Here is a 14,938-nt window from a genome sequence, read left to right on the forward strand (position 1 = left end):
AGCCACCTCTCTTCAAGAAACCTAAATTATAGCTAATTTGACGTCCGGAGACTGTCGACAGAGTAGCTTTCTACAAGTTGATCACTTGTAATATTTCTACATGAAGTGGCAGCCTCGACATTCTTAACTAATGGCAACACTGGTACAGGCATTCAGTAAAAGTTGCAGTGAAATGAACAATGTTTTACTGCAAAAACAGTCAAAACCTTTTAGCTTGTGTCATAAACACGAACGGCGAGTACACCAGTTCTAGGATGGTCCTTTCTGTGCACTAAGTTAGAAAGATAGAGCTATTATTTCTGGGTACGTTTCGTCGCAGGTGTTTCAATATTATGCAGAAAAAAAGATAACATGCTGAGACGACAGGCCTTACTATTCCCTTTCTTTTGCATATGCGTTTAGGAGCAACCTAAACGGAAAAAAACGGCATTTTTTGGTCTCCGATATTAAAAAGAAAAAGGCCCTGACAGGGTTTCAGAATAGTGGCCCCGCGGCGCACGTGTTCGTCGACCTACTGATCCAAAATGAAAAGCAGTGTTTGAACTGGATGTGATTTTACATGGGCATTACTGTCTGTGACTTTGAAAAGCTTTGCTTGCGACTTGACAAATATTCTAGATTTATATTTTATGATAAGTAACCTAATGCTGAAAATATTATACACTTTGACTGTTGTTACTAGTGTACTTCGGCAGATAGAAAGTAAGAAACTTGACGCCTGGGTCACTGGTGGTAATTGTGTTGGTTGAGTGCTGGATTTCGGGAAGGACGGTAGCGTCACAAGCACCACGCAAATGTTAAAAAGGGAAGTTTAGGAAACTAAGCGCTATCCCAAGTCCGCAATTTACTGTGAAGACAAAAACGAAGCGCTTTTTATACAGGTGACCTGGAAAAAACCGGTACATTTGTGTTTCTTTTTATCCCGAGAAGAGTCCGCAGTGTGCCTGGAAGAAATGCGGTCTTGTTTGTGTTCAGTAGACCTATATTTTACCCGTGTTTGTAATTTAAATATAAAAATACTACAAGAAACTTATTTTTAAAACTCACCTGTAATACATCTTAAACACAAGGTGTGCAACAAGGAGAGTAGGCGTTATCCTGCAAGCGCTATGTTACCTGTCGCAATTGAAATGCAAAAGATACAAAGGCTTAGTTACTCCTAATGAACTGGAAAAGATTAGATATTGCTTTGTGGTAAATGTGCATAGTTACTTCTAATGAATTAGAATATATTAGATAATGCTTTCTGGGAAATTCTCAGATGTTGCTGCTTTACTACGGTATAGTACGTGTAAGAAGAAGCAGCAGGAGCAGTCAGGCCCAAAAATATTTGGTGTACGTCATCTTTGTTATGAAAGACAACAAGCGCATTTGTCGCGTTTTAAGTAATGCGTGAAAGAAAGTACCTTTGTGTCCATTTTCCGATCCAGCATATGTTAAAAGTACATTGTCTGAATAAAACACGCAAGAACGAGAGTTTTTTTGCAACCAAAAAACACGAGGCTATCTGTTTACCCCCCTAGTATATCGCCGCCAACCATGTATGGGTTTGTTTATTTATTGTTTGTTTTTACTGCACGACTGCGCCCGGCTCTGTTATCTGTTACTGCCTCGGTATTCTTTAAGTTGTTAGGGGAGCGCAAGTTCGCTCCAATAAACATTTTTTACCTTCGAGTCAACTGCGTTATCTTTGGTGGTGTGACAATATGATGTATCTAAAGGAGACAATATTTTGGCAATATTTACAACATCTCAGTGAACTGCGCAATAAAAAATTAAGTGGAACACGAATTACTGCTAGAGTCACCATAATGGTAAATTGTCGTATATTTTGCTTTCGAGCACTTTTTAATAATTAACCACTTAAGCACTTTTTAAAATTAATAAAATTTAGGCATTTTCTGAAACCATATTCTCTCGGTAGATGACCCCATTTTGAGTACTGTTGTTTCGTTTCTAACGTTAACAACTTCACTTTGAAGAAATTGCAGCAGTTAATACTGGGCGTAATGTTAAGTCTTTCTAACAGGTTAATAATTATGGTTCTTTGCAAGATACCTGCAGTTGGCTGAGAACTACAAACCATTCGCCAAAGACTTGATTTTTTTGCAAGACTCCAAATTTTATGTCAACAAGTCTCCCACGCAGACGCCATACGGGGAAACAAAGGCATATGCAGCATTGACGTAAAGCGTTAGAAAATTTTAGTCCACATAAAAATTATCTAACAGCAATTCGAGCTTTGCTATAGGAAAGGGGGTATCGCAGGGATAACTGTACTAACTTTTCAGCGGTGTCAATATCTCATATTTAAATGCCAAGAAGCACTTTTTTCCAAAACTCAAGGACGGTGAAAAATTGCACCAAGGCTACGCAGAGTCCTATGGCACTCTTTATGTTGCTTGATATGATGAACGAAGTTTTAGCTTGTTCATTGAGTTTTTTTTCTTGCCTTTACAATAATGTAAAAAGCCCCTTACCTAGATTTACCATAAAACAAGGAGCGATTGAGATCTCGGTAGACGACCATTAGAAATTATGCATTAAAAAATTTACACCATCTTCCCGCGATGGGACCCAAGGGGTAGATGCGACGCATCGGGTGCTGCCGTTGCGTTTCCGTTATGTTAGCGATGTCAGCGTGTGGATTGCTGTTGTTGTGTATCCTATTTACGCAGCATGTTAACCCCCGATGCGTCCATCTACGACATGGTTCCTCTCGCGGGAAGATGGTATATATTTTTAACCGAGCGCAAGCTGCGCGCTAAGGCACAGCTGGCACGGTGACGGTAGCGAGCGCAGCCGAGCGCAAGCTGCGCGCTGACCGCGTTGACAGACAGATGGCGCTGCGGTGAGAGCGGCGGAGCGCGCAGCTGCCGCGGCGAGGAGAATGGAGGAGGGATGCGTACTACGCCGCGACAACGCGGGACAAGGCGAGTTAAAGAGATGCGTTGCATCTAAAACCGGGATGATACGACGCTCTAGTGCACATGGTCCGCTTCATACGACGTGCCCTGGCACAAATAAATAAGAGTTTTTGCCATAGTGTACTCCGCTTCGGCACTTCGTTCCAACCTTCTTTATTCTAACCCCGTTTGACGGTGGCTGATGGGCAAAGATCCGCAGGCGGGCCAGACCACTTGCCGAACAGACGCATGCAAGCAGGCGGGTAATTGCTAGCGGGAGTTAATTTTCGACTTCCCCATGCGGGAGCAGCACACAAACGCGCCTATTGCGAGAAGTTGCAGGCGGACTGGGAATTTGAAGCTCCGGTTAGGCCGCCGACCAACGCAAAAACAGGCGACAGAACAATACGGCGATGACCGACCAGCCGCTTTTCAATACCGGTCTATCCACGTTCCTTCCGTTCACTACGCTCTCTCTCCGTATATCTCTGCTGTCCGCTGATCAGTGTCTTTTAAAGCCGCGTTTTCACAAGGTCCTTTATTTGCTAGAGTGCCTCGATTCACGTGTGCCCCCCGCAAGGGTGGAGACACCTATAGGTTGACACCGGCGTTTTGGGTCCCTCGCTGGCTCCGCAGCAAGTCACCCTGAAATACCCCGCTATAATGTTCACCGCAACATTGTCTTCTCGCCACGGTTGAATCAACCTATCCATTTCGCGTTGATGGATCTTGTGGAAAACTAAAATAGCTCCGTTGAGCGCTTTGACCCAAAAGCGACTGCACGGTACCGCTCAAGGGGTGTATCCGCCGTGCACGGTAATGCCGTTTTTTCATCTCAGCCTTCTACTATCGTTCACACTCTTCTCTTCCCCTTTCCGTTTGCTCAACCGGATATATCTCGCACGCGTGAGACACGGTGCTGGCGGAGTATAAATAGCGCTGTGTGGCACGGGTGTACCGTAGCTCGGACACCATGGAGGGGAGGGGCAACAGAACATAGGCATTGCTTTATATTCAAAGTTGGGATTTCAGCTAAAATTCGTAAATCACGTGAGAAGGCGTTAATTACAATTGTTCAATATGTGTTTAGCCTCACTGTCGCGCTAGCCATTAATTTTGCAGTCATTTAGCCAACCCCGATCGTACAACGCCCCGGTCATACGACGCATTCTCGCGCTCCCTTAAAAGTCGCAATATAGAGGTTCCACTGTACCAATATTCGGGAACGGTTGTTTCAAGTGGCGCAGACAACAACCTTCCCTGTCTATTTATTGATTTCATAAGCGGTTGGCTCAAAACATCCTTTACCCCTATGTTATAATAACTACGTTTGCTCCGCACGCTGTTCTGGAGGTAACTGAAACTAAACGGACCTAACACTTCCGCCATATTAATAATCTTTCCCCGAAAACAAATTCTGGAATCAGAGCGAAATCTGCTGTGATACATGTAGGGCGAGGTGCCTCCGAGATCCTGCTGTGTCGAAACCTTCAAAAGCGCCACACTTAAAAAAAAAAAACTCGACACAAACGAAGGGAACACAGGTCGCGCGCTTACTCACAACTGAATTGAAGGTTTTCACATGCAATTTCACCAACTAACCCACCTCACCATTCTGCTGATCCTGCTGTGTGCGTCCACTGCAGGAAAAGGAGTCAAGCTATGAGCAATAACTGCCTATCAGCCCTGTGCTCTCCGCTCTAATTTTAGGACATCCTACGTGAATGTCAGATATTAAATTACGGTAAGCCATACTACCTGTAAAACACTGCCGAGACCAAAAGTAATATAATCTCCAAGTCAAGCAAAAGCCTACTGCTTTTCCTGAAATGTTTTGCCTTTAGCACGCTTTTGTTTCACTAAGAAACAATCGCAAATGAAAGATTGCTACTTCCATTCGTTGGAATTGGATGTTTTTGAGATTGGATGTTTTTGAAATTGGCCGAAAACATCTCACACTTCTATTCGCGTGTTCTTATAAGTGCATTCTTATAAACGACACTTTGCGTTGAACTTGCATAAAAATAAAATTGAGTCAGACAACATACATAAATTTTTTCCATGTGATATTGTTTATACGCATGCCAACGACGTCACAAGCTGCGATCCGCTTCTCTCTACTTTAGAATAAATATTTCCACGTGACCACAAGAAGTGCATTGTTCACTGACGTTGGTATGGTACCAAGGTATTTTTCTCTGACAGATTCTTAGCGCTGTCACAATTTGCATTTGCCCACACCTACTTTTATAACCATACTAGAGGTTATACCCTGCGATGCCCGAGTGGGCCACTATACTATTTACACGAAGGGGTGTAGCTCTTTTGAGGTTAACTCTCTGTTACTTATCATACCTTGGCAGTTCATGATCTAGTTCTACATATAGAACTGTTTTCAACACACGGGAACTTCCCTGACTGTGTGGTTACAGGAAGGGGCTGGGATTCATGGATTATTCGAATCACCCCGAAACAAATTGTACCAGGTTTGTGTGCTCAAAGGACTACTTACTCATAGAACCTATAATGTGGTAGGTGCAAAGAATACCCTATAGTAGCAGTTTTAAAATAAATAGCACGGGCTCCTGCGAGGGGTGCCTGGTTGCAGAAAGTCGCAACAGATGGCGAGCGCTGTGCGAAAGCGTAAAGATTGAAATGAAATACACGGCCAAAGGGGTAAATGAAGAATCCCGCAGGTCTCTGTGTACGCTTGTTAAAACCAAATCCTGAAATTGGTTTTTCGACGACTGTGTGTGCAGCATTTTTAAGGAAAAACGAAGCATGAATATAAACGCGTGCAATGGTGATTCAGGAATGTGTAAAAACCCGTAGTTTTTTCCGAAATCCTCAATGTCCCTGTTAGGTGGCTCTCACAAAAAAAAAAGGTTGAACTGTGGGTAGATACCTGAGTAAGTTGCCGATATCAACACCAACCAGCTCCGTATGTCAATCGGCCTGCAATGATGAATAAATTTCAGAAAAAGTATTACACCGCTTTTCACTATCTTCCTGGGGTAATTTTTAAACTTTTCAGCAATATGCAGCTCCCGCAATAAACTCATTTTGCTTATAAATGTCGAACAGTTTGAGCTGGAAGATTGACTAGGCATTGAAATCATTTTTCTTCCTTTGGGATCACCAAGCATGTCATTTCAAAAAACATCGCCCTTTTACAAACGTTGCGCTGGGAAATCCTTACAATCAATTTTGCTCCTTCGTAGGAGTAACATTCATTACCAAGAGCCAACTTGATAAATAAATCAGTGAAACATTTAGTGGATGATCTTTTAAAACACCAGTCTTTTTCCAGAATGCTAACTCGCACTGACAGTGATATTAGGTCGAAACCGTAAAATGTATTTCAGAGATTCTTTAAAGTTACACATGCAACCAAAAGGCACTTCAGTGGGATTCCCGCGGAGCGAGATGATGAATAAAAAAAGAAAACAATATTTCCTCTTTTCATCCGTTAGGAGTACAATTTCGAAAAATCCCGGCTTAGTGAGTTGCTACGCAAGGACAAAAACGTACACAGGAAGTTTTAAGTCACTACATTTGGCAGTTTTTGCTAGGCGTTGATCAACGGGTAAGTCATGCAATGAGCCAGTCGGTCCGTCAGTCAGTCAGTCTGGCACAAGTTTACATTAAGCAAATCACTTTATCACTTTTCTCACGTTATTGCAGTACATATATGGGCTACATAGGTATGATCACACAAACTCGCCAAGCACATGGCATCAGCTGTAGCGAATCCCCAGTGGGCCAAGGTGCTTCAATCTGTGCAATGATTACGATAACACTTATGTGTGACCGGACAATCATAGCATACAACCTAAGTTAAAACTAAGGAGTAGCCTTCATTGGAAAAAAATTAACTTGCGCGGTTTTGAAGGCAAACTTTGTAATCAAAGCTCGCCTCACGACAATACAAGCCCGAACCGTGCCTATGGGGTTTTCAAAATAGTCATTCATATAAAATAAAACAAGCAAACTGTCCAAACTAAATATTACTCTCAAGAATGATTCCGACTGAACTTTTTCAGATCTGTGAAGGAGAACGCATTACGCACAGCCAAGTACTGGAAAGGCTTCAATGGGTCGCCTCTATTTACCAGAGCAATGGAATTGGTAGAGGCGATAGAGTTTGCGCCCATATCTCAAATGGCATCGACGAGTTCATTGCCGTATGCGCAATCACTTTGACCGGCGCGACGCTTGTGACTTCCGATGTCCTTTTCAAAGAAGGTAACACCGCCACTACGAAAATACCACGCCCTCTTGGGTCTTTAAAGATGCAAATTTGTTGAGGCAGGATACTCTAACTACTGGTGTAAACGTTGTATTCACAATACTGCAGTCAAACCATTTACAGAGTGGAGAATAGAAGCGGTCTCTTTTAGGCTGGTAGGGGTGTGCGAGGTAACAAGACTTATTGCGTTCTCAAAAAATTACTTACCTAGCTAATTCGTTTTGCTTTTCTTTTTTTACCTTATCTTGCATTTTGCCCCACGTCATTCTCTTTATATAGGCTGCTGGAACCAAGCTTTCCTGCAGCCAGCTTTCCTACAACTTGTTTCCGAGGGCCTGTTATAGTAATATAACATACCTGTGTCTCTTTTTAATTTAGGAGAACTTCTGGCACACATGAAAAATACGGATACCACTCACGTACTTACGGATGCAACCTACGCACCTCTATTCAGCAAGATAACATTGCAACACAAAATAAAGGTATCGTAAACTCCCGTTGTTTTCTTTGAGAATTCGGGTAGCAAGAGAGCTCTGTTTCGATGTACCAGGACCTGTGCAGCTCTAACGTTTTTCCTGGTGTTTCGTTTCCAACTTTCTATACAAGGCAGCAGCTCTTGCTAAGGATTTTTTTATGAAGAACAAGATGTATTGTTGGTACCTTCTTCTTCTCTAAATTATGTCATCATCATCATAACCAGCCTATCTACACCCACTGCAGGGCAAAGGCATCTCCCATTATTCTACAATTATCCCGGTCCTGTGCTAACCGCGACCAATTTATCCACGCACACTTTTTAATCTCATCTTCCCATCTAACTTTCTGCCGCCCACGGCAACACTTGCCTTCTCTAGGGATGCACTTTGTTACCCATAATGACCAACGGTTATGTTGCCTTCGCCGTACGTGCCCTGCCCACGTCCATTTCTTCTTCTTAATTTCTACTAATATGTCCTTAACACGCGTTTGTTCCCTGACCCACTCCGCCTTCCTCTTGTCCCTTAATGTTACACCTATCGTTTTCCGTTCCATTGCCCGCAGAGCCGTCATCGATTTAGGTTGAACCCTCTCAGTGAGCCCCAGAGTTTCTGCCCCGTAGGTTAGTACCGGTAAGATGCAGCTGTCATACACTTTCTTCTTCAGGGTAAATGATAGGCTGCTACTTATTATATTAGGATACCTCCCGTATGCACTCCACCCATTCTTATCCTTCCAATTATCTCTGCAACATGGTTGGGATCCGGGGTAACAACTTGGCTACATTATGTACACCACGTTAAATGAGCCTAGCTTTTTCTAGGGGTGAACCACCTTAGGGGCTGCGGCTGTTGGCGTCTCCTCTTGTCGCCGTCGTAATCGTCGTGTCATGTAGTCGGTGTACCAAAACTCCGGGAAGCTCATTTACACCCGCCCTAGACCATATAGCGTAAAAAGAAAACACACGGACGCTCTATTACGCCTCGCGCTATAGAGGTTCGTAACGCGCACTAAAAAAACACGGGGACACTCGTTTGCGCCTCGTGCAAGAGAGCTTCGTGCTTCAGAGACAAGAGAGTTTTACAGCGAAGTTGTATACCGGTACCCCTCATCCGCCCACCCCGTCTCATCTCCTTTGGCAAAAATGCGAAGGCGCCACCAATATACTTATACGCTTCATGCTTCGCTTCTCCCCAGTTTTCAGGTTAGTGATGGTGGCCCGGGCTCTTGTTTTATTTTAGTTGCCGCTTCATTGATGTCTGCACAAGCTTTTACTACGACGTTATGGTTTCTCACCGTACACAGATGAATTAAATTGCTTTTCTGTTGATTTCAATACAAGGCGTATGAAAAGTAGAACGCTAATGTACAGTGATCAAAAATCTCATTCGAAATGTTTACACGAGAACATTATTTTGTTTAAATGCGGCTCTTTCAAATACCAATAACTCAGGTTTAACTGTGCCTGATGCAAAAAATACCTTCTATAAAAAATCACCTAAACTATTAAAAATACGTTTCAGGAAGATCGTAAACCCAACATAACTCTCTTATTTATTTGGTGTTACTTTAGCGAAAATATGTCACTATCTCTCTGTTGAGGGCATCCCTTTGCTTCCTTTACTGTGGAGATAATATTGAACCTAGTTGTATGGTATATCTCTTGCTTTTCACATCGTCATGTCGATGAAAAAAAACCATGTGACGTTTTTTTCAACAAGCGCAACCATGAGAAACCCCCGAAAGATATCCCACAGTCGTAAAAAACCACAACACTGGCAAGGTTTTTGTTAAACCGGGGAAAATAATGCAGGTATTTTGTCGTGGTATATACAACTCACAAATTCATAGCACTACGTTGTGTTCTTGCTTCAAGTGTTGGGAAGAATAACAGCGCATCACACCGTATGTAATTTGCAGAAAATGTTTGCAAAAGTTCGTTTGTGACAAGTTGGACACAAAAACGCCCAAACTGTTTGGACAGCTCATAAGTAAACAAGCTAATAGTTTATGTTCATGGCTACACCACACCGGGGGAAGTTACGCACGTTAAGGTTTACAGAGTGAATGCGCTTATAAAAGCCACTGAAGAAATTGGGCACCATACCCGTCACTCGTGAAGTCGCTCAAATTCATTGCCTTTTTCTACATTGATTGGCCGAACAAAATTTTACCATGGCCGTTTTTTTTTTGTTGGGGAATGGCCAGAAATTTATACCATTGATTCGATACAGATAAGTTCATTGGTTATACTAGGCTCACAATGCCGGAAGCTTAGAAGTCAAGGTGTCCCCGGAAGATATTTTCACTCAATACCTTACTTTGCCCTATTATATATGTTTACAATTTTCTAAACGCATTTTTCCAAAGGAATCTGTTTCCTTGAGAAGCCCTTTTAAAAGTATTGAAAAGCCCGGAACGTTGTTGAGTATATTATTCAGAAAATTATCATCTGCTCCCGCAATAAAATGACCGCGCTTTCTTGCATCATAATAAACCTATATCGGCTGCTGTAGTTATTCAATTGTGTCACCTACAATTTTGCACATAAATAAAAATTTGTAAGGCTAAGGAATGCACTTGCTTTTGCGAGAGAAACAAAGAACAGCATTGCTGGAGCACCCTTAAGGAAATGAATTGTGGTAAAACTTATAGCAGACGACGTCTAGAAGGTAGCCAATCGTTTTCAACAAAAATTACTGCAACAGCGAACAGCACGAGCAAAATTTTAATCAGTTACGTCGCTATTTTTGGCGATTCCGAAAGGCAAACTGTGGTTTATAAGCAAAAATTATATGATGAGAAGGGGCATTCTTTCTTGTATTTACTTGCAGCATATAGAATCAGGGATACCGGGAATGCTTCCCTCTACAAGGCTGTAATTATTATATAAAACTTACATATTTGCTGCCTCTCCGTAGTTACCACAATCAAGGTCGTGTGGTGACCTAATAACTGGAAAATACAGTGGCATAAGTAATTTGTGCTATGTTTAGAACTTGTTGGAAAGTACCACAAGACCCAAACCCGAACCTTTTTCCAGCATAATTGCGAGCTTCTCAATTCTTCCAACAGCCAAAATATTTGTATTGAGCTCAATTGTTCTTGACTGCTAGGTTTACATAGTGCAGCCTGCTGACTGTCAAAAGTGTTGAAATGTTATGTCTAACGGCATGACAACTGTTGGCTGTGGTGCAATTATGGATTTGGCCTTCATTTCTAGGCCATCTTCTCAATGGACGATGTCCCTGGAGCTGTCTTCTTGTTCAACAAAAACAACCCCCACGACTGCAAATATACAGAGCCAGAAGGTTCCCTACACAACGTCATCATAATGAGCCACACATCTGGAACAACCGGAACATCAAAGATAATGGAAGTGGACGAAAATCGATTTCTTCTGCAGATGTGTTGCAGGCAGTAAGTCTACCATGACGGTCCTGGGCACGACAAAGTTGGCGATAATTTGTATCGTTGGTCAACACTGCATCATCACCTGGTTATTAGTACCCGCCAGCTCAGTCACGCTCAATTATTTTGTTTGCTTGAACTCTTGGGTGTGAATGGTGTTCGGGTGCTTATTTTATTGAAACATTTCACGATGTAAGCGTTAGTGGGGCTGCCGGCACTGAATGCTTCGAGTCGGCGATATGTAAATGGTCGTGCCACCATAAGCAGAGATGCGCAAACGTAAACTTGGCAGGCAATTTGAAGAATAAGTGACAGGTATAGAAAGACATCGGATGAAACAAAATCGCAACCGCACTTGCTGAATAGTTGCCACGGTTGCGAAGCAATGTAAAGTCACACTCACGGAGACAGAGTACAGTAGCGGGTGCAGCCACAGCGGCTGCTTCCCTCTGCAACTGCATGGCATGGTTAAAGGCTATTTTCAACTCAAAATTTGTCGTTTGACAAGTGCGTTTAAAAAAGTATCGAAAGCTTCCAATGGTATCACACATATCTCCAGAATGGAGCAGCACACATTCGCAGAAATCTGAGACTTGTTATTGGGTAATTCCGGGCTGGCGACGAAGGAATTTATAGAGCTGTATCGGGCAATAACGCATCGTCGTGCAGATCGGATTTATGCAGAGTTTTTATTTTGGCTGTCTATAGTATCAAAGTAACAAAGCTTTGTTCTGGTACCAAACGTATTCTTCACTTTGTGACGAACAAGACACTTATAAATAATATATCTAGCGGACTACTTGACCATAAGGTCATTCTCAATCGTTCGTTTAAATTTAGAGGACTAATACCTACATTTCTTTTTTTTTTGTCTGCGTTGGCTGCATATTGGCATTCCCAATGAACATCAGGGAAGAACCACGCAAGAAATTCTACGATTTCGATAAATAAGCCTCACTTGTGGCGTGTTGTACTGTTCCACAATTTTATATGCAAAATTGCTTTTTAGGTGGAGGAAATGATCTTAAAAGATCATCAGTGCTTTCCTAAACATCAAGCAAACATTTTAATTGGTTACCTTCTGGGCTTCGTAGGACACACCAGCAGATTTTGCTGCTGATTTGGACCTTTGGGGAGGAAACATTGGTTATTAAGCCTGTATTCTGTCATGCCATCTAGTTGTCAAAAAAGCAGCACTAGGCCACACTCCACGCGACACAAACTCTGGACAACATTCGGGTCTTCAAAGAATGAATAATGAGCATACAAAGCAACTTCCTAAATTGGGAAAAAGAAATACCAAGAGAAATAAAACAGATGGGAAATAATTGAATTAGCAAAACAGAGCAGGAATAGTAGAACGAGAGACTGCAGAGGCATAAGGCGGGGGAGAAAGAAGTAGACAAACTGGGAAAGGGATGCGAAATTATGTGAAAGTGAACTGGCCAAAAAAGGAGAAAAATGCTTATGGAAAGGAAGATGTTGGAGTAGGGAAGACAGGTTGAGGGTGAACGTCAACTGAAATACGGAACTGGACAGAGGGCAAATAAAAATGGAGCAGTATTACTGAACGTCAAAGCTGCCAGGTGCGGAGCAATGATTCGGCAAAGAGACTGTGGCCCAGACTCGTGACAAATTTGACTATTGCGCAGGCGTTGGTACTGAAATAAATCGGGACAAGCAAATGCAGCCTTTGAAATCTCCTTTCAACCGACACTGGATTGCGTTTCGGTTGATTTGCGGTAAATATTGTGGTAACTCGCGATTTTATTTTCTGAGTATATTATTGCGTACTCATTTGTAGCCTAGAATTGTCAGTGACCATTGCAACGGCACTGCCCAAAGATAACCATATAAATTTCGCATATGAATAACAAGCGCCTGCGTGACCCAATAAAATTGACGTCACCTTGGCAATTCGAAGTATCCAGGTTTGATTCCTAACATGGGAAATGATCATTTTTTGAGGCTTTTGTTCGGATGGGGACGCTGCACTGCAGATTACGCCTTACTACGGTGGATAGATGACATGACCCTGGACGAGCTACGGCAACAAGCCGGGTCTGTACAGTGCTCCGCTCCTAAAAAGCGGACGGGAAGCCTGACAATAGTAGGTATGGAGACTGGCGGTGGGTCTCTTAAAAAATATTGTTATTTTATAAACGCGCTAGAATTTCCTGTTTATGTTTCCGTACTCTCTGCGATGTGAACCGGTGAAACGCGCAATGCCAGTGCGTGATTTTGGTTTATCGTTCGATGGAAAACTACTGTACTATACTCGAATGGGACCTCGTAGCCTAAAAATTCTCTCCCTACGCTTTCGGTTATTTCCCGTTTCACTAGTGGTCCAGCGGGAACTCACGCCAAGCGAACGAAGGCAAACTCAGCGGTAATGGGTCTTACAAAACAAAACATCAATTACAAAACATCAATACATATGAGATAATTAGTGTTTTCTTATTTGAAATGCACGAGTGCTTAAAAAGTACGACCGTAAATACAAAGGCTTGCACCCACGGTGCCCTTGGCGACATTTTAGGAAGTAAAACGGCAACAGTAACGAAATATTCCAATACGGGCACGCGGTACGGGCGTGGACAAAACGTGTGGAGTTCTATAAACGTTGGTTCTATAAGGACGCCTATAGCCTGCATGCGCGTGCGCCTCCGTAATACGCCGGCGTTAGCATAGATGTTCCCAGCGTGGAGAAGTGGCATGCGGTAAATTTAATTGACTTTGGCAACCCTCTCAAGTCTCGATCTTGGGAGGGGCCAGACCGGAGAGGAGAAGCGTGAGACGTTCCCGTAAATCAGAGGGAGGCATTTTTGTTGCATGGTCGCAATGCAACAATCGTATTTTAACAGTATTTGCCACGAAGTAAGCAAATCTGCGGGAAATTTTTTTTTTCTCTCCGTCGAGTAAGTACGTCGGGAGACTGTATTTTTAGAAAACAGTTGTTCACGTTCTTGCAGTAGCAGTGATCACGACATCTGTGTATTTGTTCAGGAATATTGGCATTCTTGCGCCCGAGGACGTGGCTGTCGGCGGAGGAAACATATCATTCTACTTCTTTTTCTCGTTTGTGTTCAACATTTTAACTGTTGGTGCGACAATCATCCTGCTGAAGTCAACGGACGTCCTTGATTTATACGAAACATGCAAGATCAACAAGGTACGTTACGCCTTTGGATTTCGTTTATTTAGTGCTGAGCATTTGCAGCAACAAGTGATGTCGATTGAAAATGGGGCCCATACCTTAGTTGACCAAAGTACGGAAGCGACGGCAGTCGGAGAAAAACAGTGTTTGTCGATTAACGTAAAACCTAAAAATAAAGAACGATGTTTGTGCGAATCAGATTATACCAACATGAGGTGGTATTTTCATACACTGGTTGTCTTTTATATTCCAGACTCAGAGGGCTAGTTTATTTTTTATATTTTCTCCAAAGCAAAATTCTTGAAATTTATGGCGTCATTTACATTTATCTAGAAAACGTTTCACCTTAAATGGGTATGGATATTGAACGTAGGTGCCCAACTACGTCTGATGTTAACTTGATTATTTTTTTAGCTATAAACTTGACATGTTAGAGGCTATGTGTAAAAGAATTTTAATAAGACTGTGCAAAATTTTATACAAAAATTTAAATAGTTCCTAAAATACAGGGTTTTAGTTTTTTTATGATTCTTTCTTGGCTTAAGAAACATTTACAGAACTTCTTTTACAGGCACAGGGCTGAAATATTTTCTACATTTGTTAAATGCCTCATGCTTTCTTTGGAAGCAGAATAATAATGGTGGCCATAAAGATTGATTTTTATAAACTGTATCAATTTTTTGCCCAATCACCAATTTAACTGATTATTGAGAGGAAAAAGTGTCAATGAAAGAAAGA

General features: G+C 42.2%; 1 protein-coding gene across 1 annotated transcript in view; it reads left to right on the forward strand.

Moving 5' to 3' along the window:
- The window catches only part of LOC144142045 (uncharacterized), a 37,856-nt gene that overhangs the window by 11,498 nt on the left and 11,420 nt on the right, over window positions 1–14,938 (forward strand). The window contains exons 3-6 of the mRNA XM_077673473.1: window positions 6,950–7,151; window positions 7,534–7,637; window positions 10,856–11,052; window positions 14,050–14,215. Of these exons, the coding sequence (XP_077529599.1) occupies window positions 6,950–7,151; window positions 7,534–7,637; window positions 10,856–11,052; window positions 14,050–14,215 (669 nt within the window). The remainder of the gene's footprint in view (window positions 1–6,949; window positions 7,152–7,533; window positions 7,638–10,855; window positions 11,053–14,049; window positions 14,216–14,938) is intronic.

The sequence above is a fragment of the Haemaphysalis longicornis genome, unplaced genomic scaffold (assembly GCF_048455015.1).
Source record: "Haemaphysalis longicornis isolate Haplotype H1 unplaced genomic scaffold, Haemaphysalis longicornis Haplotype H1 scaffold_6, whole genome shotgun sequence".
Classification (NCBI taxonomy): domain Eukaryota; kingdom Metazoa; phylum Arthropoda; class Arachnida; order Ixodida; family Ixodidae; genus Haemaphysalis; species Haemaphysalis longicornis.